Raw genomic sequence first — 27805 nt, forward strand, 5'->3', positions numbered from 1 at the left:
GAAGGGGCACCTGGGTGGCTCAGTCGGTTAAGTGTCTGCCTTCAGCTCAGGTCATGATTCGAGGGTCCTGGGATCAAGCCCCATGTTAGGCTCCCTGCTCAGTGGGGAGTCTGCTTCTTCTTCTGCCTCTGCACCTCCTCCAGTTCACGCTCTCTCTCTCTCTCAAATAAATAAAATCTTCAAAAAAAAAAAAAAAACCCAAAAAGAATCATGTGGAGAGCTTTAAAAAGCAGCCAGCCATGCTGAAGCCCCATAACAGGTCAATTATATCAGATGCTCTGGGAAGTAGGGCCTAGGCACTGGGGGTGATGAGAGGCAAACTTGGAACTACAACTGCTGCACCCAAGGCAGAAAACCTGTATCTAATCTGTCCCCAGCTTATTCTTCTAGATGCTTCTAGATGAGAACCCCCGATGTAGCCTAAGGAAAGAATGAAAACATAAGAATGGAGAAAGGTTTGCACCCCAAAGATGTTCACCTCTCAGCATTATATATAATTTGGTTAGGCCTCTCTTGTCCAAGCAATCTACTGCTTACTCATTTACAAAATGTGATGCAGACATTTTAAAAAGATGTTTAAAAATGCTTAATGAGGGGTGCCTGGGTGGTTCAGTTGGTTGAGTGTCTGACTCTTGGTTTTGGCTTGGGTCTTGGTCTCATGATTATGGGATTGAGCCCTGTATCAGGCTCTGTGCTCAGCGGGGAGTCTGCTTGGGATTCTCTTCCTCTCTCGTCCCCTTTGCTCCTCTCCCTGCTCGTGGATGCATGCTCTCTCTCTCAAATAAAAAAATAAATCTTTAAAAAAACTCTTAATGAGTATGTGCACTAATGAGCAAACATGTGTATGCTGTGACTTTAAGTTACAGTTTTAGGATACAACAGTTATGTATTGGATATAAAAGAGACAAACAACTAGAAAGTTTACAAAGAAATAACACTGGAAGGAAGTACACCAAAATGGTTATGTCTGGGTGTTAGGCCTTTAGATGACTTCCCTCCTATTTTCTGAATTTTTCAAGTTTTCTGTGATGATCATATATTACATTTATAATGGGAAAAGAAGTAAAAAGTTTACAAATTGAACCAAAAAAGTAAAGGAATGCCTGTCCATTAGAGAAAATATGAGAAGTTTCTCTGAGGCACTGAATACAGCTCTAAAGCCAGCTAAGGCAAATGTACCTTCATCTTTCCTCTCCTTATCACCTCACATGGTTGCTGACCATGTGGAATGCCTGCTGACCAGGGGGAGTTCAGAATGAACAACTCCCCTAAGCCCTTAATAGCACCCATAAAAAGAGTGGAATCACTTACAAATTGGGGGTCTTATTTGGGAAAACCCACTGTATTGCTGAGACCCAGAAAACCCTTCAACAGCAAGGAGATATTTGGGCTGTTCTCCAAAACTCCATTTGTGTCTGGGACATTGAGGCAAAAAGCAAGTTTTCTGGATGAACAACCAGATCTGGCTTCTACTCCCAGTTGCTTTGTTTAAGATAGACCCATTCTTATGAACCAAGGATCCACTCTTGCTTCTGGCCTTGAACACAGTTTGAATGGGGTGTTCGCTTCCAGCTGCTTCAACCCTCGGTTAGCCTAGAGAAACAGGAGCTGCTGGAAGTGGTGTTCTTTCTGCCCACCAGTCTCGAGGATGCTGGGGACTGTGGCTATGGAATATCTATGATGGGCTCCACCTGTCTGTCTCTCTATACCACCCACCTACCTGTCAGGAGGGTCTGACCTCAGGGGCGTGGTAAGCACTAGGAGCCTTACCGGCTTTCCTCGTTTTCCTGGTCTTCCCCTGGGTCCTCTGGGTCCTGTAATCCCAGGCTCACCCTTTGGACCCATTTCACCCTGGAAAGAAGAAAGAGAAGCAAGAGAGGAATTAGGCATGGGGGCGGGCACATCTCTGCAGGTCCATCTAATCATCAGTCATGAGGGAAGCGCACTTGATCATTCTAGACCTCTTCCAACTGGCCAATGTGGGAGATTGGGAAAGTGATGAGGTCATGTGAAAGGTAGATAGGTTTTTCAAGTAAGTGGAAGGAAAGGAGGAGGTTACCCTGGATGGGTTATTTATTATCTGCGAGATACAGCTCTTGGGCAGCACACATTTTGGTGTGCCAAGTCACCATCCTAAACGGCCAAAATAGGACATTCCTGCATGTCAGCCACATGTGTGCCTGTGACATGGCACAAAAAACGCTTTCTCTTTTAGTGGAAATTGTGTGTTGTATTTTGTTTTGTTTATTGCACAAATTCCAATCAATGAGTTTTTGAATGACTGGACACAGTTTTGACAAATGTCATCTTTGGAAATTTTCTGCTCAGGTAATGACCTTTATTTAGGGTTATAAATTTCCCTACTCTTCTGTAGAAACTTGTTTGGTTCTAGCTCATTTTCATTTGAGTTAGATGAAAACTGTGGGGAAAAATGTTCCAGACATATATCCACATGCTCAATGTAATGATTGTAAAAGGCAGGAAAAGCAATGTCAACAATAGTCTTAATTGAAAAGCCCTACTCTGAGCTATCAGAACCAGAAGCACCAATTGCAGAATTCCATAGTTTCAGGCCAACTTCTGTCAAACCCATTTCTCCATCATAGTTTCTCTCCTTCCCCGTGTTCTTCTAGGATTCCAGGGCCACCTGCTGTTTTGGGTCAGGGACCCCACAGAGCATCATTCCTGCCTCCAGTTATCCCTCTGGAGCCCAGAATGCACCACCAGCAAGTTAAGTTTAAAAGAGCAACCATGAGAGTTTCTGTCAGCAGCTAGTGTCCATGAAAAGCTACCCCAGGCACTCAGAGAGAACAATAAACACCCAGAAGGCTCTCCACGTGGAAGTCAGAGGAAGTATAATACAGTGCACATTAATACAGAGTAAGGATGAAGCATAAACTCTGAAATTATGTCACTTGGCCAATGTAACAAATTTGTCCCTACCCAAGCCACTAACATCTTGCCACACCAAGAACTGTTCTTAAACCTGTGCTTTCTTTCCAGCCTGTCATGTCCTCCATCATCTAGGCAGTGAGAAAGTGTGGGAGGATAACATGGATTCTATGTTGTACAATTTTCCTTGGCTGTCTAGAGGGGGTCATGGGGTATTTTGTCTGGCTTGGAGAAAACAGCTGTATAAATGGTATAAGTGGTTTTGTTTTCTTTTTTTTTTTGTTTTGTTTTGTTTTTTAAAGATTTTATTTATTTATTTGACAGATAGAGATCACAAGTAGGCAGAGAGGCAGGCAGAGAGAGAGAGAGAGAAGAGAGGAAGCAGGCTCCTCAAGGAGCAGAGAGCTCGAAGAGGGGCTTGATCCCAGGACCCTGAGATCATGACCTGAGCTGAAGGCAGAGGCTTTAACCCCCTGAGCCACCCAGGCGCTCATCATTTTTTGTTTCTTTTTAAAGATTGGCAGAAGGAAGTGTGGCCCCTCTCTTCATCAACTGGAAGCAGCCAGTAAGTTCTTGATCTAATTTCTAAGACCTAATTATCGTTATCATATCATCTTTGTCTTAAAACAGCCTGCTGTGAAAGGGAAAGAGAACTCTAGATGGCAAATCTAGTAAACGGTGCAGAGGCCAAAGATGTTGTCATCCTTAATTCCACATTAATTTATTATTCTTTGATGTTCACTCTTGCACTGAATGAAAACCTAGCCTAAATATTTTTTAATCAAATTATTTTTTCCCTTTTAATGTTTCCTTTAACTTACTTACGCAATTATTTATTTTTAACCCAACATTCCAGCTAGGGAATAACAGGAACAGAGTTTTTGACAGCTTAAGACAGGGATAAATAGTAATAAGAGATGACTGAAATTGTTTAAATATGCTCTCCTGGCTGGAGGTCAGATAAAAATTGTTTGAGTTTGGAAAAGAAAACTTTAAGGTAAACTTGAAAAAACCACTAGGATTCTAAGAAAGCATGCATTTGCATGTTTGAAGAATACTATGCTCTGAGGCTTAGGAAAAATGGCACCCACCCAGGTCAATGGCTTTCAGTGTGAGGAACCACCATTACAACGTTAGATAGAGGAGTTTTCAGTGGCCAATTAGGTATTCTCTCACGCTCTCTCTTTATCCTGACACCTCCTCTTACCAACCCCCTATTCTTCCCCAGGCCCTAACCCTACGTAGAAGTTTCCAGAAATCTGCCAGTCCATTGCTACTTTCATAATTTTTGTCATATCGGGACACCACTCTATTGTTAGTTGCTAGATATTTTTTCTTTAAGTCAACTGAATGAACTCCATTTTTAGCAAGCCTTGTTCCCAGCAAGATATCCATGAAATTCCACTAAATACTTAACTGTTTAAATAAAAAGATTAACCATCAAATGAAAAAAACTTTTGCTGTCACCCAGCTAAAATAACTCTGTGTACTGCCCTCAAAGAAGGTCTGAGTTGACTGTCACCAGCAATGGCCATAGGCCAAAGATGCCTGTGCCTCATGCTGGGACCCTTGACCGTGGCAGCTCAGATCTGATCCCTCTGTCATGATGCCTTCTGCTTCTAAACATTACCATGGCCCTCCGACAGTCAGGAAGACATAGAAAGCCCTCTCTACCCGGATGGTGGGTCTCTCCCTCCCACTGAACTGGAGGGTGGTCTCAGACCATACTGGCACTCTCTCTCATCAATGTGCACGGCAACTTTCTCCTCTTCCAAACCAGAACCTTCCATGGCAAAACCCACTTTCTCTCTGGACAGAGAGGCAGAGCTCTTTGTGTAGTGTGTAGAAAGTCTGATTTTTTTTTTTTTTTTTTTTTTTTTTTTTACCAAGGCCTATTTTTACTTGTAAGTACTTACTTTCTGCCCCAGCATTCCAGGAAATCCTGGGAAACCCTGTGAAGAGAGCAACACAGAGTGATTCTCTCTGAGAGAGGGCCCGAGAGAGTTGTGGAAGAGTGTGGTTGGCCATTTTCAAGATAAGAGCCCAGTCAGTCAGTCAGTCAGCCAGCCAGCCAGTAAGCTGGACAGCCCACAAGGGGCTACGACTTCGTTGTAGTTTATCATTCTATGCAAAGGCCATTACCTTTTCTCCTTTGGGACCCAAGTCACCTCTTTCACCTCTGGATCCCTAGGAGGAAACCACAGAGAGTCAGAGTTAATACGTGGGAGGGAAAATTGGAGCATTTCACAATGAAAGCTCCCTAAGCCAACACCCTCATTTTACAGGCCAAGAAGTAGGCTCAGAGTTTAGGTGACTTGCCCAAGGAAGGAACACTTTGTGATCTACCTTTTATTTGGACCACAAAGACCTTTTTCTTTAATAAAAGACAACTCACAGAAAATTCTGTGTCCCAGATCCTCTCTCATCTTGTAGGAAATTGGTCTCCAGGTTCTGGCTGGGTTTTTTATTTGGTTTGGTTTGGTTTTTGGCAGATGAGAAGGTTGTGTGATGGAAGCTTAAAGACACATGTCAGCCATCATCCTCCAGTATCCCTCAAGCAAGCAATGTTCCCTCTCCACCAGGCACAACTTTCAACTGCTCTTCTGCCCTACTTCCACTGGAGCTCTTCCCTTGCCCACACGCCCTGCCTCAGGAGACCCCTCCCTGCTCTCTCAGCCCAATGACAAAGGCTGTGGGAATATCTAGGAATGGTCACTATAATCACTAACTTAAGAGAAACCTGGGCCTGTCCTCTGCTCATCATTGGCCCTAGAGCCAATAGCCCAGGCCAGGTTCTGGGAAGCCATCAGAGACAAACACTAACCTTTTCCCCTCTGGATCCAGGGTAGCCCTAAAAGAAAGCAAAAGGTGCATTTAGGATCAGCTCTATAGGACCTTTGGGTTTGATGCAAAAGTAGAAGGAATCCCTGAATGTGATGGTGAGGTGTGTCCCCACCTTGCGCTGCAAGTTTTAGTGGGGGTTTTAACAGTAAACACAAAGATGTCCCTGAGGGTTATGTTTCTCCCAGGCCTAAGAAGAACATTGTTTTTCTTACTCACAAAAGCCTGAACAGGGTTTCCATCTGCTTTGTTGTTTCAGGAGCTTGACTCTCCCTGCCCAGGAGAACAGCAGGAAAGACATCTCTATGCCTCGTGTCCCAGGGATGCTGTCCCCTAAAGGGCTGGTAAAGGCAAGCACTCTGGCGCTGGGCTTTCCAATATCTCTGATGTTCCCCACACCTGGGACGGCAGCCCCACCCAGTCCCCATCTTTGTGGAGAGCAGCTATTCCAGAACCTTAGAGAGAAGACCTGGGAATGTCCACCTGGACCAACACACTGACCTTGGAGCCCATTGGTCCTCTTGACCCTGGCAAGCCCATCATACCCAGGTCACCTTTTTCACCCTGTGAAGAAGGGGAAAAGGACCTACAGTGACTTTTACTGGAGAATCATGGGCAGGATTAGGATGGAACAAGGGCCATCAGGGCTGGCTGGTGAATCTGAGGACCCCACATCCTCCCTTGTTCACTCCCAGGGGTTCAAGGCTGCACTTCATCCTGGTATTTGAGATTAAACATAAAATGAAATTGCCCCAGGGAGAGCAGATCTCCAAACTAAATGCTAAAATGCTATAAATGCTCCCTCTGTTCTGAGTGGCTTGTGAGAGGGTCGGGAAAGAGCTTGGGGGCACTGGGGCCTCAAAGCCTAAGTGTCAGCACCCCTGAAACCTTCACCGGCTTTGTTCTTTGCAGACGGACGGCCTTTCAGGCATTTCCATATACTTTCACTCTAGGTTTGCAGCCAAATAGAGAGAACATCAGCCTCTGAGCTTGCATTACTGAGACAGGGGACTAAGACTCATGGGTAGGCTCTGAACCGTCTGTGCTAAAAATTCCATACCAGGGCTAAAAAGTAGAAATATAAGATACTTAAACTTAATTTAGAATTTTTTTAGAAGTCACATTAAAACAGGTGAAATTAACTTTAATAACATTTTGTTTGATCTGATTATCATTTCAAGCATATAATCACTATAAAATTAAAAAGGTATTTTACATTCTGTTTTTCATAATATTTGAAATCTGTTGTGTATTTTACATTTAAATCACATCTCAGTTCAGGCATTAAATTTTCATCCAAAATACTTGATCTTTATTAAGATTTCCTTGGGACTTTTCCTAAGAGGGCTGGGAACACAGTTTTCTACTCCCATAATAAATATAGCTGGTAAGTGAATCAGAGCCTATAGACATTCGCCTGCCCATCCCTGATTTCTACAGGTCAAGTCTGCACCCAACAGTCTGTGACCAAAGTGAGAAGAATATAAACAAAGGCATGGATGTGGATGTGTCAGCTTCCCATAATCTGTCTGAAGAATGGGATTTCATTGGCATTAGGCAATCCCTGTCTAAATGTAGGACTCCAGTTTTTCCAGCAGGTCAGTGCCCATCCCTTAACCCCCAGTATCCTGCCAACAGCTTTCCAGACACAAGCCCCTCTTGTGAACATCTCAGGGAAACCAAAGAACTGCATGCTAACTCTGAGGACAAAAGAGAACCAGGGCCCCTGTGAGAGAGTGGAGCAGCCCCTCATTTCCGCCCCCAACAGGCACAGAGCTATTGGAGAGACCAAGACCTTGTAGTCCAAGTGAAGGAGAAAGTATTTGGGGACCTCTGGGCAGTGCTCATCTTCTATTCTCCTTCCTCCAAAGGAAATGAGTTTCACTATGTGCCAAAGGCCAAGAAGGCTGATATTTTCTTCCCTCATGTTCTGATACCACATGAGCCCCAAGACTGTACCAAACTTACCCTGGGTCCTTCAGGGCCGACTGGCCCAGGCATGCCAGGAACACCCGGGGAGCCGGGTCTACCCTTCAAAAGTGAACAACAAAAGTCAGGACGACTGGGTTTGTTTCCCTCCTTTCAGGAAATGAGATTTGTTTGGTGGGCTCAAAGGGAACTGTGGGGTCCCTAAACATGGCCTCTGGGTTCCTCATCCCCACCCTCCAAAGACTGATAGCCTCGGAAGTTGTGTCACATAGATGTAAGTTCAAGTCCTCGGTATCACATTATGTCAACACAGAAGATCTTATTCTATCCAAGAAATGGAAGGTGGGGGGAAAAAAGGAAGGTGGTAGAGAAGGGATTCTAAACTTCTTGGCTTTTTTATCTTTATCACTCCACCCACCCAAACGTTCCTTGCATTGCAATAGGTTCTTCCCAAAGATACAGTGTAGAATGGGATAGGATTTTGTTTGGGGTGCACTGGCATATGCTGTTGGTACTCCCCCAAAAGCTTTTCCCCTTGCTCGCTGTGTCCATTCCCCAGGGACTCTCTGCCTTGCTGCCACAAGTCATGCCTGCAACCTGCAACTGCGGAATTTGCCCATGGGCAATTTGGGATCCCCAACAATTTATGTACCTGTTCTCCCTGCAGCCAAAAGCCCAACTCCCTTACCTCAAGGCAGGACAAACTGCCCTAGGAATGAGGCTGAAGGTGGACTTCTTGTGACACCGTGCCCAAGCTGGGCTTCTTCCCCTGCACCACCCCACTGCCCTTCCCCTCAGGATCCACCCGAGAGAGCGCCCATAAGTCATTCACTTGCACATGTGACCTCCACCTCTGCTTCTAGGGAAACCAGCCTCAGCCAGAAGCTATGGAAGAGCTAGCCTTAGAAGAGAAAGAGGGAGCAGGGACTTGGGGTCCATCTCAACCTCTGCACTCATTGGCTAATTTCACAGCTAGCCTAGCCAGACACGTGGAAGGCTCAACCCTTAAACCAGAGATCACAAATGCTGGCATGTGTACTGGTTTCTCCTCTCGCCATCCATGTTCATGGCAGATGTCACTGATCTATCAGGGTCCTCGTTAGTTCTAAGCATGGAGACCATCCCAGCATCCTTTGCAGCCCAGCACTTCAGATATCCACTGTGCCTACCCTGGAGCTATGAGTTGAGCCCTGGGGGAATGAAATTTTGCTTTGCGAAGGTCTGTTTGAGGCTTTTGTTGATAGTGAAGCCATTTGAGTAAAACATTCAACCAGAAAAATAGTAATTTATGTTTAGAATTATAAGCATCTTTTCTGGCCAAAGTCTTGCCTCTTCTGCTATCTCTGAGACCCACAGGTTCAGTGCCAACATCCATTGACCCCAGGGAATGGCTGCTGGTTTACTCTTTCCTGACATGAATGAGAATCTTGATGACATGTGTTTGCTTCACTCAGAGTGCCCGTGACCTTAAGTGACTTCCATTTATTTCAGCTGGGCCGAAAGGCAAAAGACATTTGTTTCTGTTTTGTATTTTGTTCCAGTATAACTAAAGAGACAGTGAGAGTCATTTTGTGCCACAGCTTGGGGTGGAGGGTTTCTCTAATGGGTGGCAGGATGAGATGGTCTGAGGTTGGGGGAAATTTGGCCAGACTTGGCAGCCCCTGGGAGAAGTCCAAATGTCTGGTAGTAGCAGGCTCGAGCTAGCAAAAGAACAGGCAGAAAGAGCCCACTGTCATCCTCAGAATGGCAGTGTGATCATTGTCCGCCTGGGAACTGGGGCCCAAGGAAGTGCATTGCTGGTCCCCCCTACCCCTAGGTGTACATACGACACCCCCCCAACCCCCGCAAAGCACAGTTGCCCATATAATGCTGACAGAACAGCATGGACCATACCTTCCTTCCTGGTAGGCCAAGCTCCCCCTGTGGATGGAGAAGACAGGTAAGCAGAGGCTGCTTTGGAAGAGAAGTTCTGGAAGCACAGAGCTTAGTAGGGCTGATGGCTGGGCATGACCATGTGGCTTGGTTGCTTGGCCGCTCACAGCACCCCTGCCATGTCAGTGGGCCAAGCTGAAACACACCAGTGGGATCTCACACCTGTAGCAGCAGCCCCATCATTATGGAGCCCATCCTCATGCACTAAGGCAGAATTAGCACATGCTTTGAAATCTCAACCAGAAAATTCTCAGTGGCATCCCCAGGATACAGGCTGGAATTACCAAGGAGAGGTGGACTGAAGAAAATAGAGGCTCATACCTTTTCTCCCTTTGGTCCTATCTTGCCAGGAAGTCCTGGTGGACCCTATACCATCAAGACAAGAAATGAAAGAAATAAATAAGGACAGTGGGTGAGGGAGGCAGGGCTGGGAGGGAGGCCCTTAGTGCACTGGAATCCTCCAGCAGTTTGGTTTCCTGGGCAGACTCAGGGCTCCAAGGGCCCCATGAAGGACCCTCTTGTGTCCTCCAACCCAGTCTCCCTGTCATCTTCTAGCTTTCTCTGAGCTATGTTTCCAGTGGTGCCATGGTTACAACTAAAGAAATGCTGTTTGTTGAAAGCAAGAGGCTTCACCGCCTCTCTTATCTTTTTAGCTGCTTTCGCCAGCTTTCCCTGGGGCCCTGATAAGGGTGACATTCTGCTTTGCACACAGGAGCAGCCAACTTAGAAATTCCTGTGCTGGCTCTATGGGTGCCAGGTGCAGTGAAAGCCTTCCTTGAGATGTTAAGAACGTGGGCAATGGTGCATTTTTGTCCCACTGCCCAGCCACGGGAGTGGGGCTGATTCCAGCTCAGGGATTCTAGCACCCACTACACTAAGCTTGGCACACCCCCAGCCAGAATGTAGCTACTTTGTGCTCACATGGTCTATGAAATGCTCAGCTGGCTAACTGCTTTCCAAATTCCCTAGTAGAGCAGAGAGGACATCCATCAACCCCCAGCCAGTCACTACTTCATCCCCAAGATCTACAGGTGGACATGCCTAACGCGAAGCCTGTTTGAAATCTGATTCCTTTGAGACTTGTACAAATACCAAACAGCCCCCTCAGCAGCTCCCACACCTATCACATGAGACTCCCTGAGGATCTTTTGAAAATCCCAAAGGCCAGGGCACACCCCAGATCAATTCCATCACAAGTGCAAGGAGAGGGGCGCAGACATCAGAGATTTTTGAGGTTCCCAGGGGATTCGAATGAATAGATAAGTTTGGGAACCACCGTCTTGGTTTATTCTCCTGTCTGGGGGAAGGGAGGGAAGTAGGGAGAGTTATTTCCTTTCCTTTCTTACTCTTCCCCTTTCTCCCTCCCCTCCCCCATCTCACCACTTCTTTCAACCTCCCTTTCAACCTTTTCCTCCTCTCTCCTTCTCTCTCTCCCCACTCCTCCTGGTCTGGGCATCCTTGTGTGGAAAGATGGCTTCCTGGGAGGGTGATCTCACCACCCTCCCTCCCCAGCCCCCCAACCCAGGGACCCACTGAGGACTGCACCCGCCCCCACCATCTGGCCCTAGGTGCTGCACCCCTTCACTTCAGAGCTGTGTGGGCCAGGCTGGGTGGATAGTGCAAGGTGCAGGGTATACAAATCCTCAAGGATCAAAGCCTGGGGGGGGCACCAGTGTTTCCAGAAAGTGTGACTCAGCGGGGCAGAAGTTCCCTGCTCCTCCAAAGCCCGGGAGCCCAGGGTGACAGAGGGCCCCAGGACCATGCCCATGCCAGGCAGGATGAGTGAATACTCTTCCATTCCCTCATTTCTTATTATCAGGCCATTGTGCTCTAGCTCAGAGCTTCTCAAGCTGTGATGTGCAGGAAATTCAATAGGGGGTCTTGTTAAAATGCAGATTCTGATAGTAGGGGTGTGTGTGTGAAGGGGGTGTGTGTGTGAAGCTCCCAGATGATGCCAATGCATCTGGTGATCTCACTTTACTTGGGAACAGCATTTTATGCTGTGTTCTAAGGCAACAGAGGGGGCTACAAATCCAGTCCCCGCCACCCCAGCTGGGCGGCACATTCTCCGCAGGACCCAAAGGGATTGCACGAGGGTCCAGATGTGCAAGCAGGGCTGGAGAGCTCCTGGTGTGAAGTGAGCAAAGAATCCCCCTTTCGTTCCCATCCCCTGTGGTCCTCACTGCACTGAGATGGGGTGGAGTTTGCCAGAGGAAGGAAGATGGAGACCCACGGCAGAGGTGCCTTTCAGGGCCCATCCTGCCTTTCTGCAAACTTCCCAGCCCCTCTGTGGCAGCCTCTGGCCAATACTGGGTCCAAAGTCCTGTTTATATTGCATTTGACAAATGTTTATGGTAAGTTTATGACAACCCGTGCCCTGGTGTGAGTTGGGCACAATGTGTGAACAAGATAGGTGATGTCCTTGCTCTCAAGACCAGGGCTGGGCCAACCATCTCTGTTAAGAGGCAGATAGCAAATTTCATAGACTCTGCCTCGGATACAGTATCTCTGTCACAACCACTTACCTCTGCCCTGGCAGCACAAAGGCAGCCCGAGACGGTACAACTTTGATTACATAAACAGATGGCCACCAGGACCTGTAGGCCACAGTTGGTCAGTCCTTGCCAGAGAGCTTGTATTTTACAAAGGGAAGACCAAAGAGGCCAAGGACAATAACAAAACCAATAAGAACACTATAACAAGATGAGAAAATGATGCAGAGAATTACAACAAGCCATTGGGACGGAAAGGAATGGGGAAGTCTACTCCAGACTGGGTGGTTGAGGAAGGCTCTAAGGTAAAAATCAGAAGGAAGAACATTCCACACAGCCAGGGCCACAAGCGCAAAGACGCTAAGGCTGGAATGAGCTCGACATGCATCAGGACCCAGGAGATGCGCGTCAGTTGGGCAATGTTGGTGGTCTGAGCTGATGCAGGAGATACAGGCAGGGTCGTCTGGGAGGCGGGAGGCTCTGGGACCCAGGGTGAGGAGTTTGGTGCTTAGTGTCCCATGATGGGAAGCCACAGGAAGGAAGGAAGGGGTGACGCAGGAAGGGGTGACAGAATTTGGAAGGCACCTGGGCAACTGACTGCTGCTTGCACCCTCTTTCCCCATCCCATGGCAGGCCCTAAGCCCCAGCCAGGGGTGTTCCTTCTTGATGGACCGCTGCTCCCAGGTAGGCCAGAGGAGCCAGGGTCTGTGAGACAGGGTCTCTGGAGGGTACTCCTGTTTGCCTAGAAAATCCTTTCTCTAACATTGTGCCTGTTTCTCACACTTCCCTTAGCTTCAGTGGGGAGTGGCGGGCTGCCTGGCTGTCGGATCTGGGGGCCAAATGAAGTTCAGGGTAACAAGTTCCCCATCACCTCCACTTTCCCGCACCAAATGCAGGCACTTCTCAGGCTACTGCAAGGGTCAATGGTCACAGAAGAAATAACCCAGTGTCACCAAGTGTTTGATGGTAATTACAGTAACCATCACATCCATGTAGGCGGCCGCTCCCTTGGACCCTCACCACCACCAAAATCCAGTACTGCAGGTGTAATTGTTATCCCCATTGCAGAGAGGAGGCAATCGAGGCTGTGAGGCCAAAATTCACCCAGAGAGGAAAAATCAGTGTGCTATCCACATGGCCCTGGAGCTGGAGGGGAGCTAGAGAAGGAAAAACAGGGGCGCCTGGGTGGCTCAGTCGGTTAAGCGTCTGCCTTTGCCGCAGGTCATGATCCCAGGGTCCTGCTGAGCAGTGAGTCCTTTTCTCCCTCTGCCTGCCACTTCCCCTGCTTGTGCTCTCTCTCTCTGACAAATAAATAAATAAATAAATAAATAAATAAATAAATAAAATCTTCTAAAAGAGAGAGAGAGAAGGAAAAACAGTGCCCATATCACTTTAAAAGGGGCAGTGCCAAGAGACTCTTTCCAGCAGGCTTCCCTGCTCTGAACAGAAGACAGCAGGAGAGGATCTGGTGGAATGCACCAACCTGGGGGCCAGGCGGCCCAGGGGAGCCGAGCGATCCTTGTGTGCATGAGGACGGCGTCGTCTCCAGTTCCAGGATAAGATTCTTCATGTCCGGGGAGAGAAGCTTCCATGCAAAGCAACACATGGTGATGGGTCAGACTTGGGGTACAGAAGAAGGGTAACCACCCTGGACACATACCTGCTCCCCAGTCCAGTCCTTAAGGCTGGTGGTTCCCTGACACCCCAAAGGGTGTCCCAAGAAGACCTTCTGGGCCCCAAGTTCCTGTTCTCTCTTGAGACATACCTGGCTTGAATGGATTATAGAGATAGAATAGCCACTTTGGATGGAGTTAGGAAGCTCATTTTCAGGGGCCTTTATCCAATGTCTAGGACAGCACTGTCCGACAGAAATATAAGGGAAGCCACCAGTGCAAGCCACATATGTAGTTTTAAAGTTTCTGGTAGCCACATAAAGAAAGGTAAAAAGAAAGAAGTGAAATTAATTTCAATAATATATTTAACCCAGTATGCCCCAAATATTATCATTTCAACATACATTCGATATTTAAAAATTACTAATGAGTATTTTACATTCTTTTTTCATACTAAGTCTTCAAAATTCAGTGTGTATTATATACGGACAGCACATCCCAACTGGAACGAACTGCATTAAAAGTGTTTAAGTCACGTATGGCTAGTGGCTCCTGCACTGGGCAGTACAGATCTTAGAATTTCTGGAAAAATTTGAGAATCCCAAGTCCTTAGGATATCCTGGCCCGTTGTCTTCTAGCTCAGCTTCCCAAATCCTGCTCTTTCCCTCTTCCCAAATTCTGTTCCCTCTCACACCTCAGTATGCTATCGAGGGACCATTTCCCATGTCCCCTCACAGAAACAGCCTACATTCAATATGGGCGGTGGAAGGGAATTTCATAAGCACTTGGGAAGAAAGGAGAAATTCCGTATCTGAGAAGCTGAAAGAAGCCTCCAAAGTTCTAAATTTACCTCATTGGTCTCAGGAAGACAGGACACTGTGCCAAATCCAATTTCCCGCTGAGAAGAATCTCCCTCTATAACTTATTTAAGACAGTGGGAGAAGGGACAGACACCAGAAACTGCAAAATGCCCATCCTAGGGGTCAGCCTGCTGCGTGAGAGTGAAAGGCTGGATCCCTCAAGAATTCTCTGGAGGCCGCTCACCTCGAGTGGGGGGACAGGAGGGGTTGTGCAGTGGGCACTAGGGAGCCTGCATTTCTGTTTCCTCGTGAGTCCTAAGGTACTCACCAGACTTCGGCCCCCTCTGGAGAAAGGTGGTGGGAAGAGTGGTGGGGGAGGGGGCGTCAGGAGGCAGCATGCTCTGTGGCCACCACGCTTCTTCTGATCCAGGCCGGGAAGAGCTGTGCAGAGAAAACTGCTGCTCATTAGCGTGGGGGCATTGCTGGGGCCTCTGTCATGCCCACGGGACCCTGGAGAGACCCAGGTGGACACGCCAGATTTCTGAATCCGATTTCTAACCCGCTAGCTGTGAGCACACCTTCTGTTTGCTACTTGATGGAACCCTCCCCAGCCTTCGCTGAATGGGGGTGGTTAATAAACAAGCAGATGGTACGGACCCTGTGACCATTAGAAGCCTGTTTCTCCCTCTTCAGGGATGGACTTGTCATTTTGTAGATGTGACAAGGAAGGCAAAGTTCAGACTTATGATGCACTTCTAACAGCTGAGGAGAAGGAAGTGCTTGGTAATTATCTCGACAGTGGGCTCAGAGGGAATTGGTCAGGGAGCTGGCTGCCAGGGCCCAAGTTGCCGTTGATTATAAGAGACCCAGAGCCCTGACTTAAAACATCTATTTGACTCTAGACACACACAGTTGGTGTCACACGGGGACTAAAGAGTTTACAGTCTAGTGACTCAATACATGGGTGTGAGGAGATGAAAGGAGCGCCCTGGACCCTGAGAGCTTTATGGAACGTGGGGTCTTGCCCTTGTTCAATGCTAGTGTATACTCAATGTAGAAGCATAGCTTACAGAAAGGATGCAGGCTATGAGTCTACGGCCCAACAGACTCCTGCAAAGGAACACAGCCTGGAAACACATCCCCAGATCAAAACACACAATCACTCCCCAGCATCCACAAGCCCCATCAGCTCCTGCCTGATCTCTGTGCTCCTCCCTCTTCAGCATCCTGACTGCTAACCCCAGGGAGTCACTGTATCTACTCTGGAACTTTTTATAAAGGGAATCAGACAATATGAACTCCTGTGTTTTGTTTCTTTTGCTCAACATAGCGTTTGCGGGGGTCATTCGTTTGCTGCTTGTGGCTGTTGATGTGGACTAGAGTTCCATCGTGTGACTACACCACAATCTACTTATCCAGCCCACAGCTGCCGAACATCAGACTGGTAGCTGCTACATACGCTACCAGAATGGCTAAACTGAAAATGACAGAAAATAACAAATGTTGGCAAGACCGTGGAACAAACAGAACTCATACATTGGCCAAGGGGAGTGTAAGTTGGTTCAACCTCCTTGGAAAACTGCTTGGTATTGTCTCCTGGATACAGGTATCCCCAACAGCCCAGCAATGTCACTCCTAGGTATTTACCAACAGATAAGTGGGTATATGTTCACTGAAACACACGTACTAGAATATTCACAGCAGTAATGCCCATAATTGCCACCAGCTGTCACCTTACAGTTCCCAGTTTGGGTCTCATGATGGTACCCTCACTTCTACCCCTTCATCGAACCTCTGGTCTCACAGAAACAGGCAGGTCACTTTACCACATTTCTCTCGGTCCTGAACCCAGTTTCAGTCTTATCTCTTTGGGGCCCATGCTTGCCTCCTGTTTTCACCCTGGGCTCTAGGACCTGGCTATGGACATCAGGCAGCTGGTTGGTGCTCCTCAGGAATGGCTGCTCCGTGCCCCCCGCTCACTCCCCAGTGGTGGAGCATTCCACGAGCCTGTGCCAGTGGCCCTCGGCCCTCCCCACCCCAGTGCCTCCTTTTGTAAGAAATATTTGGTGAAGACCCTTTCATTGTCCTGAAATGAAATTCATAAAAAAATATAACAAACACACACAATTTAAACAATCAATACAGTCCTACAGCAGCCAGAGGTGGGGGTGGCGTGGCCGGGCCAGGGAAGCAGTCAGGACAAAAAGGAAGGGATGGATGTAAACATTACTGAGGAGGAAGAAACAGAAGGCGGGGCAATGTGTCACAGGAACATAAGAGGAGGGAGAGTCAAGGATGGTTTCGAGGTTGCAGGGACCTGGGACCACAGTGATCAGAGTAGAAGATGGAAAAGTCAGAGGAGGCACTGATTTGTGGGGAAAGCTGTCAAATTTGGTGTTAAACATTTGTTCATTGAAGCACATGCTTTGGCAGGCCTGGACCAGGCTGTGGTGGGCGGGGGTAGGGGGGTGGGTGAGTGCAGAAAGATGCCTGACTGGTGCTCCTGACCCGCAGACAGCAAGGCCTGTGGAACTGGAATGGCTGCCAAGGCCCTTCTGTGCATATCCCACTCATCCCCTGCACCCAGACCTAGCCTAATCCTGGAGACTCTTACTCATTCATCAAGGACTGTCAGGTGCTGCCTCCACCAGGAAGCTTTCCTTGACTTCCCAGGCCAAGGTTGAGAGTTCTGCCATGTTTTTCTCTGGGTTTACCCCCATGTTCACTCTTACCTGTGGGATGAAACAGTTCCTTGTCTCTCCCTCACTACAGTGCTTTCTGAGAGGATGGGAGCCAGTTTTTAATCCCCAGGTTCTAGCACAGTACCTGACATACACTAGGCATTCCACAAATGCTTGCTGAATTCATAATAATAACTTTTCAAAAACCCAAATACTTACTACATGCTTGCTTAGTCACCACTGAAGTAAGTGCTTCACACACTTACTTCAGTGCAAATTCACAGCAACCCTGAGAGTTAATGCTATTGTCATCATCCCCACTTTATAGATCAGTTAACTGAGACCAGGAGGTGAAGCAACTTGCCCAAGGTCATACAACTGGCAGCCTGTTTCTAGAGTTCTTCCTCTTGATCTCCACACACTTCCATATGTGGGTGGAAATACAAGTCAGGAGCTTGGAATAAGGCAAGGGGCTCCCATAACAACTACCTGAAATATATAGTATCGAGGGCTTCCAACCCAACACCATCAGGAGGACACGTGTAGTTGCACAAAACTGGACCTACTGACTCATTGTGAGGGAGGACGCACCCCAGAGGACTGTGCAGTATCTCGTAAGAAGGTGTTAGAAAGGATTTGTCCTGGGAGTTGGGCATTCACTATATGATGCTGGGAGAGACTCTTGAGGAAGCCAAGTCTGGCTTCGCTCTGGACTGGATGCAGTTGGGAAGTGAGAATTAGTATGTAACTACCTTGATTCTTATTCAGAAAAAGAGAAGAGCACAGGGAGACCGAAGCTGTGGGTAGTAAAGCAGCAGTATTCACTCATATTAGCAAGGACGAAGGGATGGCTGGCCATTTTTCTGGTTGGATGGTGGTCTTTTGTGTCTTATACGGTGACACAGTGGCCTTGTTTTTAACTTGGGTCATCACCGTCCCAGACTGGCCTTTGTCTGATGCTGTTCTATGAAATGGCTTTCATTCAACAAAACACCATGGTCTAGTGGTGAGTGGCAGATCCATTCTATCTGTCACGGGCTGCTTTCTCTTTCTTAAGGGGAAAAATACAACAGCTATATTGTTATAAGACTTGACATCAATGCCAATCACACTCCTCTCCAAATTTCTTCAAGTGTCTTTCCTGGCGTGTTGAGTAAGCTGGGACGGGCAGCTTCCATTGCGCATCCCTGCCCTGGGTGGGTGGTGAAGGTGGCCAGAACCCTCTCAACGGCCCCCAGCGGCACTTTCTCCTTCGCTGCTCTTTGGCCTCAGCAGACAGCTAAGGGCTGAGGCTGCGGTTCTCTGCAAAGCCTCTGCCTGCCAGGAGCACCTGAGAGGCTGGCATTCACATGGCTAATGTGCACCATTGATCTTTCCAGAACATATATGGCCTCCCTTTACCCCACATTCTCTGTGGTCTTCCTGGATGAGAGACCCTGAATCATTTAAAGCCATTCTCTTCTTTCTTCCTGGAAACTGGAGAACTCTTCGTTGAACACAAATTATCAGTTGCTTTTCCCGCCGAGGCATCTGCATTGGTCATCTCTCCCCATCCCTCCTCGCCCTTTCCCCCTTGACCTTGACTTCACTTTCAGCAGGTGAAGAGCATCTATTTCTGCCCACCACCACCCCCCGACTCCCTGGAGATGTTTGTTTTTAGAACAGTCTAGTTTATTTACGGCTCATTCCAGCTCAGAGTATTTCCATCAGGTGGATGTGCTTGGGAACAGCTCCCGTCAACTAAGCCAGGACTTCACATGTCTATTTTGGTGTCATCCGAGTGGCCTGCAGGTCTCACTCGGACTAGGCTGCCTCCATGGAATCATGTCTAAGCCCAGGGTCCAGCTTGGAAAAGCCCCAGCGGGCTCTGTGGTAATGGAAACAACCACATATGCGTGAACATGGGGCCGGCAGGAGCCTGGGTGTGCCGCGTGGCTCAGGCCCAGGCAGCTGCCTTGGAAATGCCAACTCCCAAGGAATTTCAGGACCACTTGCCCTCACTTAAAGACACTGAAGTCATACTGTATGTGACCGCTGCAGCACCCGTTCCTGGGGAGAAATAAGGCTGGGTCTAATGCAGACCTGTGGCGAATGTTGGATTTTTGTTTTCGTTTCTGTTTTGTCTACCATTGTAGATGCTACCTTTGCCCTTTGCCCTCAATACCCACTTGACTCTGGGGCACTTGGAAAGTGTGGTTCACTTGAACTTACTCCTGGAAATACAGGGACTTGGATCAAAGAGTATGAGTCTGGGGACAAGATGATTTGGGGTGGCCCAAATCATCTCCACATTCTGTTTTCGTGCATACGACACCAGGATCACCACTCTGTCTGCCTGCACCTCCCACTCACGAGACCAGCACCCCCATAGTGTATGAGAGACAGCCTTTCTGTTTCTGCCTCCCGTTTTTGCATTGCCTACACCCTGCCCAATCAAGCAAATGTGTGCCAAGAAGCCACCCAAATCACCTAAGCCTCGTGCCTTTGTAGGGTAGGAAAATTCTAGGTGCAGCCGTCTGCTAACTATTCTGCACTTTGTCCCAAAATTGGGGGAGTGCCCGACTTCTTCCTTCTGCCTCCTCCCACTCTGGGGTCTTTCCCTCTCTGTTGGAACTTGCACCAGAAGGATGAGAAGAGAGAAGAGGTGAAGGGCACGTGCTCCAAGTGGCACTGAGTGTCCTGACCATGAGCCAGATGTCTCAGCTGCAGTGAGGTTCTCAAGATAACTGGCTTTAGTTTGCCCCAAGTTTTTCCTGACTCACTGATTCCAGAGAAGCGTTTCCTCCAACCCCCACTCACATATCCCACACATCTTGAAAAGCAAATTCTGATGCTAAAAGTTGAAGGTACTTGAATGTCTCTGAAAGACCACGGTAAGCATTTGCCCTCTTGCAAGTGGGCCCTGTGTGGGCATGGGGAGCAGGTGAAGGCACAGCCTGCAGAGATGATCTGGCAGTTTGGTGGCGACTGTCTCTGGAGCAGTAGCCACATGACCCAAGCCATCAGCGTGGAGAATAATGGACAATGTCTCAGCCACCCAATACCGTGGCTGGCCCAGACCACAGTATGTGATGTTACTTCAAAGCCAAAGAAGGCAGCAGCTGCACCCTCACAAGAGGGGCACACACAAATGTACACACATGGGTGTGTATATCAAGGTCCCCACCAACTCCACCATCAAACCCCTTTATGAGCAATTCTAGCAGTGGTCGAGAAGTTTAAGACTTTAAGAAGGCTAAAAGCACCCAGAACAAGCCTGCTTCTCAAGCCTTTTTTCTAAAACCATGCACACATCACATATGCAGGCATACAACACACACACATACACACACAACTCACCGGAGCAGCAAGCTGAGGAAAGGAGCAGTCCTGAGACGGTGAGCAGGTGAGTGAGGCTGAGTGATAGAACGGTCATTGTGGGCAAGGCCCAAGGAGGGACTGGCCAGGGAACACACGCTGGCGACAGGCTGAGATTTGTCACGCCTCCGAGCACTCCCAGCTGGGCATTTGGGGTGGGAGTCAGCCAATCCCTGCTTTGGTGTTGCTTCTCGCCCAGATGCCAGGGGTCCAGAGGCCAGTCCTCAGCTCCCGGGAGCAGGAACAGGTAGTCAGGGCTCTGGCTTCACAAGAGAGTGCACTGGTGGTGTCGGGGAGAGGGGACCCTAGGGGGAGGAAGAGTGCCCCCGTCCCAGGGAAGGAGGTGAGGTTGGGAGCCCAGAATCCTGATCACCCCTGCCAGCCAAGAGGAAATGGGAGTGTCACCCGTCTAAAAGGCTGCTTTTCATTTAGCCAGAAACTGCCCCTGTCAATACTGTTCTGGCAAGCCTCAAAGTCCACCCCCACTGCGACTGCTCTGGGGGAATCTGCCCTCCTCTACTTCAGGGAAGACCTCTGATATCAGGGTCTTGGCTCGCAACATGTCTGTGACACGGTGCTGCCAGCAAGCTAAACTTAACTTTTAAAATTATACAAATTTCAAATACATATATTTGAAATTTGTATTTCATATAAATGATATATATGATATTATATACATAAATACATTATATTAATGACATAATTATTTTAAATGTATAATTAATATATATAAATATATAAATAATATAATTCTAGTTAATATATAACCAATATATATTTATATATGTATATTATATATATATATATCATTTCAAAAGGGCTGGTGGAGCAAACCTTTTTAGATGAAGCCGGTGTGTAAAATAATGAAGTGGCATGTACCAGATACGTGTGGAATCTGTCTGATAACTTTATAGACATACCCAGTGCACAAGCGTGTGCACGTGCACGTGCACGCGCACACACACACACACACACACACACAATTCTAGTAAAAATCATAAGCTTCTACAGGAGTCAAAAGACTTTTTCTGGAAAGGGCCAGGTAGCAAATATTTTAGGCTCTGTGGGCTGCATGGTCTCTGATAAAATATAACTCTACTATTATATATGAAAGCAACCAAACACAATAAAGGAATGTTGTTGTGTCTACTAAATTTGTACTTACAAAAACAGGAAGCCGGCTGGATTTGGCCTGCAGGCTGTAGGTGGCAAGCCCCTGAGCTATAATAGCCTTCAGAAGAAAGGATATTCCTTGTGTGCATTCATTCCTTTACTGTTTCATTCATTCAGAAGCACACGCTGAATGCCAAATATATGCAAGACTCAATGACTAGACAGTTCCTGTCGTTCCGTGTCATGGAAAGAATATAGGCCCCTGGGTAACTCCAACCTGGAGTTACTCAGGCTGCCACTTACTAGGTCCATAACCTTGAGGAAGTTTTTCACTTTCTCTCAGCCTCAATTTTCTTTTTCTTTTCTTTTTAAATTTTATTTATTTATTTGAGAGAGAGAATGAGGGAGAGAGAGCACAGGTTGGGAGCAAGGGGAAGGGATAGAGGCAGACGGAGAATAAGGCTCCCCATTGAGCAGGGACCCTGACATGGGACTCAATCCCAGGACCCCAGGATCATGACCTGAGCAGAAGGCAGATGCCTAAATGACTGAGACACCTAGGTGCCCATCAGTCTTCTTATCTATAAAATGGGTAAAGCAAAACCCACCTTGGTAGTTTATTGTGAGGATGAGAACTAAGGATTTCAGAGTTCCTGGAATAGAATAGGGGCTCTTTAATTAATATTTTGAGAGATAACTACTTTGCATTAAAAAGCAAAAAGAGAAGTGGCTAACAGGGCTGGGGATGTCTGGAAGGATTTAGAGCAGGAAGTTATGGGTACCAATTGGAGGAGGGATATAAGTGAGAAATAAGAGAAAGCTTCCTGGAAGAAGTGAGCTGAACTTTGAAAGCAGAGAAGATTTGTTGGTACCAAGATGAAAGGAGTAAGGGAGGAAAGGGTTTAGGCTCTGTTCCTTCTCTAGAGCATTTCCCTCTGTTCTCAGAAACACAGAGCCTAAGACCTCAGAGAAAGCATGGAGGGTATGGAGTGCTCAGTCCTAAATCCCAGACTGTTGTGGAAATAGCAGTGGCACCACATATACTCAAATGCCGCTGTGCTGGGTCATATTCCCACAGTGCTTCATTTTTCAAATCCCATTCAAAAACCCTTGGAGATGGAAGTTTTGCCACTTTTTAGAATCAAAGGCATTTCCTTTTTAACCATTCAATGTCAAACTGTTCCTAAAATGGTTTACATATGTAAACCACTCAGCTGTACTTTGATTATTGTAAAAATGAAGGAGGCTGGCCTAGATGGTCCTTGAGGTCCTGTCCAGTATGCTGCTGTTCGAATCTCTATTTTGAACCTGACGACTTAGGCCCATGAATGTCTCTTTCTGTCTCTTCCATGTTGCTCTCCTCCTACAACTCTCTTTGCTGTCTCATTCTTTCTCTCTATGTCTCTGACTCCATCTCATTCTTTGTCTTTATGTCTCCGACTCTGTCTCATTCTCTATCTCTGTCTCTCCAAGCACTAAGAGCTGAATCTCCTAGAATCAAATGCCTAGATGTACACTTGACTACTGTAAACTGGTCTGCAGCCAAGCATGCCAGCCTAGGATTTGGAATCCTGGCCTCCAACCCTGGTGGGGATAGTAACTTGCTGTGTGACCTTAGACAACTCATTTCCCCTCTGGGCCTTGATTTCCCCAAATATAAAATGAGAGCAATTGGACCAGATGAGCTCTAAGCCCTTTCCAGCCAGTCTCTGAAGGGCTATGATTTCTGAGACTTAAATGGTCCTTCATAGGGACCTGGACAGGAATGGAAGATCATTCTTTCCCCTTCTCCCCCAGTGAGCCATCCCGTGCCCTCAAGGCAGCTGGCCTGCCGAGTTCCCTCTGGTTCCTTGGCCCAGGCACCAGCTCACCCCAGCAGAATGGCCTGCAAAATCTAATTCATAAAAAAGGTTTCCGGGGCCTTCCTGCAGCTGTCAGCAGGTGTCATATTCACAGTATTTTGTCTTAATTGCAGCTCTGGTATTTATCAACCAGGCCAGAAGTCCACTTCTGGAATGCCGCCTCCCTGGGCGCTGATCCAGAAGTTCTTGTCCCCCTGCTGTCACATGCAGACCTGTTCCCCGCTGTCCTAGACCAGAGCAGAGTCCTCTGTGTGTCTCCCCCACCGCCCTGTGTCTCTCACCCTGAAGCCTGGATAAGTCAGCATCCTCCCCAAGGACCCAGAGTCCCCTGTGTGAGGCAAAAACTCCTGAATGTTTAAAGGCACAGCCTAGGATCCCACCAGCCCCAGGGTAGCTCAAGTCTGCTGTCCCATCCCCAAACCCAGATGGGCAGAGAAGTAGAATGGACGATATGGGTTCTACCTTTCCATGGACAAAGACTCTCTCCTTGACCAAACTTTGTTCAGGTTCTTTTTTTTTTTTTTTTAAGATTTTATTTATTTATTTAACAGAGAGAGAGAGAGAGGAGAGAGAGAGATCACAAGCAGGCAGAAAGGCAGGCAGTCGGGGGGGTGGGGGAGCAGGCTCCCCACCGAGCAGAGAGCCCGATGCGGGGCTCGATCCCAGGACCATGAGATCATTACCCGAGCTGAAGGCAGAGGTTTAACCCACTGAGCCACCCAGGCACCCATGTTCAGGTTCTTAACAAGGCCTTGAACTTGGGTTTCTGTGTCTGTCCATAAAGAGTTCAGTTTTAGCAAGAATCCAGCAAAGCCCACTGAGAATGAATCCCCACCCTTGATACCTGATCAAGTTCCTCAATCCCCCTACCCTTGATATCTTAGCACCCTGGCCTCCCTTCAGCAAGAATTATCTTAACTGGGTTTAGCAAGAATCCCCCTAGCCCTGATGTTTCCTCTTAGGAATTTTCTATCCAGCAATCCCCTCCCTCCAAATAGTTCCTTGGCTATAAATCCCCACTTGTTCCTACTGCATTCAGAATTGAGTCCAATGTCTTTCCCATCAAAGGGAAAAGAAGGGATACTGGTTCTCCATCTGGGGCAACAGTCTTGAACAGAGTCTTCTGTACCATCTCAACAACTAAACACCTCCAAGAGAGCCCTAGAACACATTCTGCTCCATTTGTCAAACACTTCCTATGTGCCTATGGATATAGGAATGGATGTATTGCTATGGATATAGAAATGAATATAGATAATGGATATAAAAATGAATAAGCCCAAGGTCTAGCCTCTGGAGGTCAGAGTTTTCAACCTTTCTGCTAATGGGAACTGATCGGTAGAGATTTCCTGGAACACTGTGTTAAGAAGGACTCTGAGGAAAGAGGGTTATGACTTAACAGTGTTGGCCTCCCTGAGATCAGAGGAAGGCATGACACCTGTGCTACATACTTATAGACCCTGGTTTAGCAAAATCCTCATCATGAAACAAGGACAACCTTGCACTTCCATGCACCACTGCATTTAATCTTTGAAGCAGCACTATCCTCATTTTATAGAGGAGAAAAGAATTCTTGGACCATCACTTGGCCCAGGCCACACAGAGCGTACAGAACTGGAGTCAGAGTTCAAAAGGGATCTTGCACACAGCCCTGTGAGAAGGTGCCCTCTTGTTGGCCAACTTCCCCTGTCTTTGAGGGATGGCTCTCCATGCAGATGCCTCCTGCCCCACCAGCTTCTCTCACTGCTGCCTTGGTAGAGCAGGGCAGTTTCCCTCTGACCTGGCCCTACCCTGGCTAGCAGGCTCACTCGGCTCCTAACTCCCCACCACTGACTTTACATCTAGGACCTCCTCAGAGTTGAGGCTGTGCAGAGAAGTCTTGCACTCTCCCAGATGTGGGCTCCTCCTTCCAGAGGCCAGAGCTGTCCCTGAGAGGTGGCTGTACTTCCCAACCCCCTGGAGTGTAAAGAGCTGGGGGCACAAGACTGTGACCGTGCTTACAAACGGTTCTGCCTGAGTGCAGAGGACTCAAACCTTAGAGGACGGTGGAGGCACACATGGAAGGCACCAGCATCCCTGAACGCCAGCATGGAGGTGAGCTGCCCCCAACCAGGCACACTGGACTGTTAGGTGAGCATAAAATAAATTTCGATTAGATGAAGTCACCACAATGCTGGTGCTTGTTCATTATAGCAGATAACATTACATCAACAATGAGAACTATTCTGTGAGCATTCACTGTCCTTCTTTGATTCCCATATCAACCATACAAAATAGTATTATCATCCTCATTTAAGGATACACTTATGGTCATACACAGCCAGTAGGTAGTAGGCCAGGCCTGAATCCAGATGTCTGACACTGGAGACTTCTGGAGATTTTGTTACCAGCACAAAGTGGTGACCTCTCTCCCCAGCTACCAGCCAGACAGAACGATCAGGGAAGCTCAGAAAAAAATGTCAGTTGTTGTCTCAGCCTGCTGGGCTTGGAGAAGTTTACCAACACCTGTTCCATGCCTTTCTAATCAAACCTTCCCATTTGGGCCCTAGTTTCCTGGTTTGTAGACTCACATGAATAGACAACCCTAGTTGCCCCCCCCATCATGGCCACAGAAGCTTCAATGGTGTGTGCTAGTGGGCTTCAGTCAAACATCAGCCTTTTCTGTTGAATAGTTTAATCTTCAAAGTGAGCAATGAATCTGCAACGCATTTTGAAATCCATCCAGAAGAAGGAGAAGAAGGAGGAGGAGGAGGAGGAGAAGAAGCAGAAGAGGAAGAAGAAGGAGGAGAAGGAGGAAGGGAAGAAGAAGGAGGAAAGACAAAGGGATATGTGATAGAGTAAATACAGCAAAATGATAATAATGGCAGAATCTATTTGGTGGGTGTATTTGTTTGCTAAGGCTGCCATAACAAAGTACCAGGGTGACTTAGCCAACAGAAATTTTTTTTCATAGTTCTGGAAGCTAGAAATCCAAGATTAAGGTGTTGGGAAGTTTGGTTCCTTTGGAAGCCTCTCTCCTTGGCTGGCAGATGGCCACCTCCTTCTGGCTATGTCCTCACATGGCCTGTCTTCTGTCTGAGCATCCCTGGTGTCTCTAGGTATCCCAATCTCCTCTTAAGGACACCAGTCAGATCAGATTAGGGCCCACCCTTAAGGCCTCATTTAACCTTAGTCACCTCATTTAAAGGCCCAAACTCCAAATACAGTCACATTCTGAGGTCCTGGGGGTTGGGGCTTCAACATATGAATCTGGGGGGGTACACAATTCAGCCCAAAATGTGGGCATTTTGGCATTTCCTGGACAATTTTTCCCACTCATTTCAATGTTTGAAATTTTTCATAATAAAAAAGAATAAAATAAAAAATTTTAAGTAGGAAATGAAGAACCAGAAGAAACCTCCACAAGGGTTAGGACTGGGGGTGGGTCAGAGCTAGGGCACCAGCATTGCCTGGAGAAGCCTGCAGCAACTCATTAGGAGACTTTGAGCAGGGAAACGAATCCCCATGAAGGACATGTTCTCTTCTGCCCCCTCCCCTGCCAGTAAGGACACCTCAAGGAGGAAGGTCTGCCCTAGTTAGGTGGAGGCAAGAAAATCTTCTCATATTTGGCATTATTTTACAGTAAGTCATATATCAAAGGTGACTCCTTGGATTGTGCAAAGATTCAAGAGAAAACCCAGCCCCCTTTCCTTCCACAAGGGAATTTTTCGACCTTATCTGAAAGAAGGCATCTGTTTTTTTGAGTTCAAGTTCTAATTTGACAAAATGGGATGTGGTAAACAGAATGGAAGGAGGAGACAATGTTATTAGGAGCCAAGGGAACATGAAGAAACTTCCCCAAGACTGGCTGCGCCTTGGCTCTGAATTTGATTATAGTGTCCAGCATGAAGCAGCAAGCACTATTAAATCTTCTGCTACAGCTTGACAGGGAAGGCCAAGTTTGTAGAGTTATTCAGGAGATCTGGCCATAGGTCAGAGATAAAACTCCCCAGCTACATTGGCCCAATGAGTGGGTTATTTCCAACACCCACTGACAACGGGGTCCAAGTGGAAAGACCCTGTGTTTCTAGCCACTTTGTTCCCACACCTTCCTTCTTCCATGGTGACATTCTAGCTCTGTTGACACTTGTGATTCAAAACCACCTGGCTTACTTAGCCCTTTCCCTAGACAACCCCCCCAATCCCTGCCCCCACCGCCTTCGGTATTTGTTGTCTGAGCTTCCACAGCAAGTGAGGAGGACGGAAGAGGGTCGCTCAGAGCCCCTGGCTCCCCTCAGCACAAGAATTTCTACT

At 47.5% G+C, this 27805-nt stretch overlaps 1 protein-coding gene across 4 annotated transcripts in view; it reads right to left on the reverse strand.

Annotated features, from left to right (window-relative positions):
* COLQ (collagen like tail subunit of asymmetric acetylcholinesterase) overlaps positions 1–27805 on the reverse strand; it is a 57076-nt gene that overhangs the window by 16348 nt on the left and 12923 nt on the right. Inside the window, exons 2-12 of one of the 4 annotated variants that reach the window (XM_047737323.1) lie at positions 20520–20842; positions 14828–14940; positions 13570–13671; positions 9916–9960; positions 9556–9582; positions 7702–7764; positions 6235–6297; positions 5717–5743; positions 5035–5079; positions 4809–4844; positions 1771–1851 (exon numbers count right to left, since the gene is read on the reverse strand). In XM_047737323.1, the coding sequence (XP_047593279.1) occupies positions 1771–1851; positions 4809–4844; positions 5035–5079; positions 5717–5743; positions 6235–6297; positions 7702–7764; positions 9556–9582; positions 9916–9960; positions 13570–13671; positions 14828–14940; positions 20520–20595 (678 nt within the window). In that variant the 5' untranslated portion in view covers positions 20596–20842. Of the gene's footprint in view, positions 1–1770; positions 1852–4808; positions 4845–5034; positions 5080–5716; positions 5744–6234; positions 6298–7701; positions 7765–9555; positions 9583–9915; positions 9961–13569; positions 13672–14827; positions 14955–20519; positions 20843–27805 lie in introns of all 4 variants that reach the window. The other 3 variants (XM_047737317.1, XM_047737341.1, XM_047737333.1) reach the window with 3 other exon arrangements.

Source organism: Lutra lutra, chromosome 1 (assembly GCF_902655055.1).
Source record: "Lutra lutra chromosome 1, mLutLut1.2, whole genome shotgun sequence".
Lineage (NCBI taxonomy): Eukaryota > Metazoa > Chordata > Mammalia > Carnivora > Mustelidae > Lutra > Lutra lutra.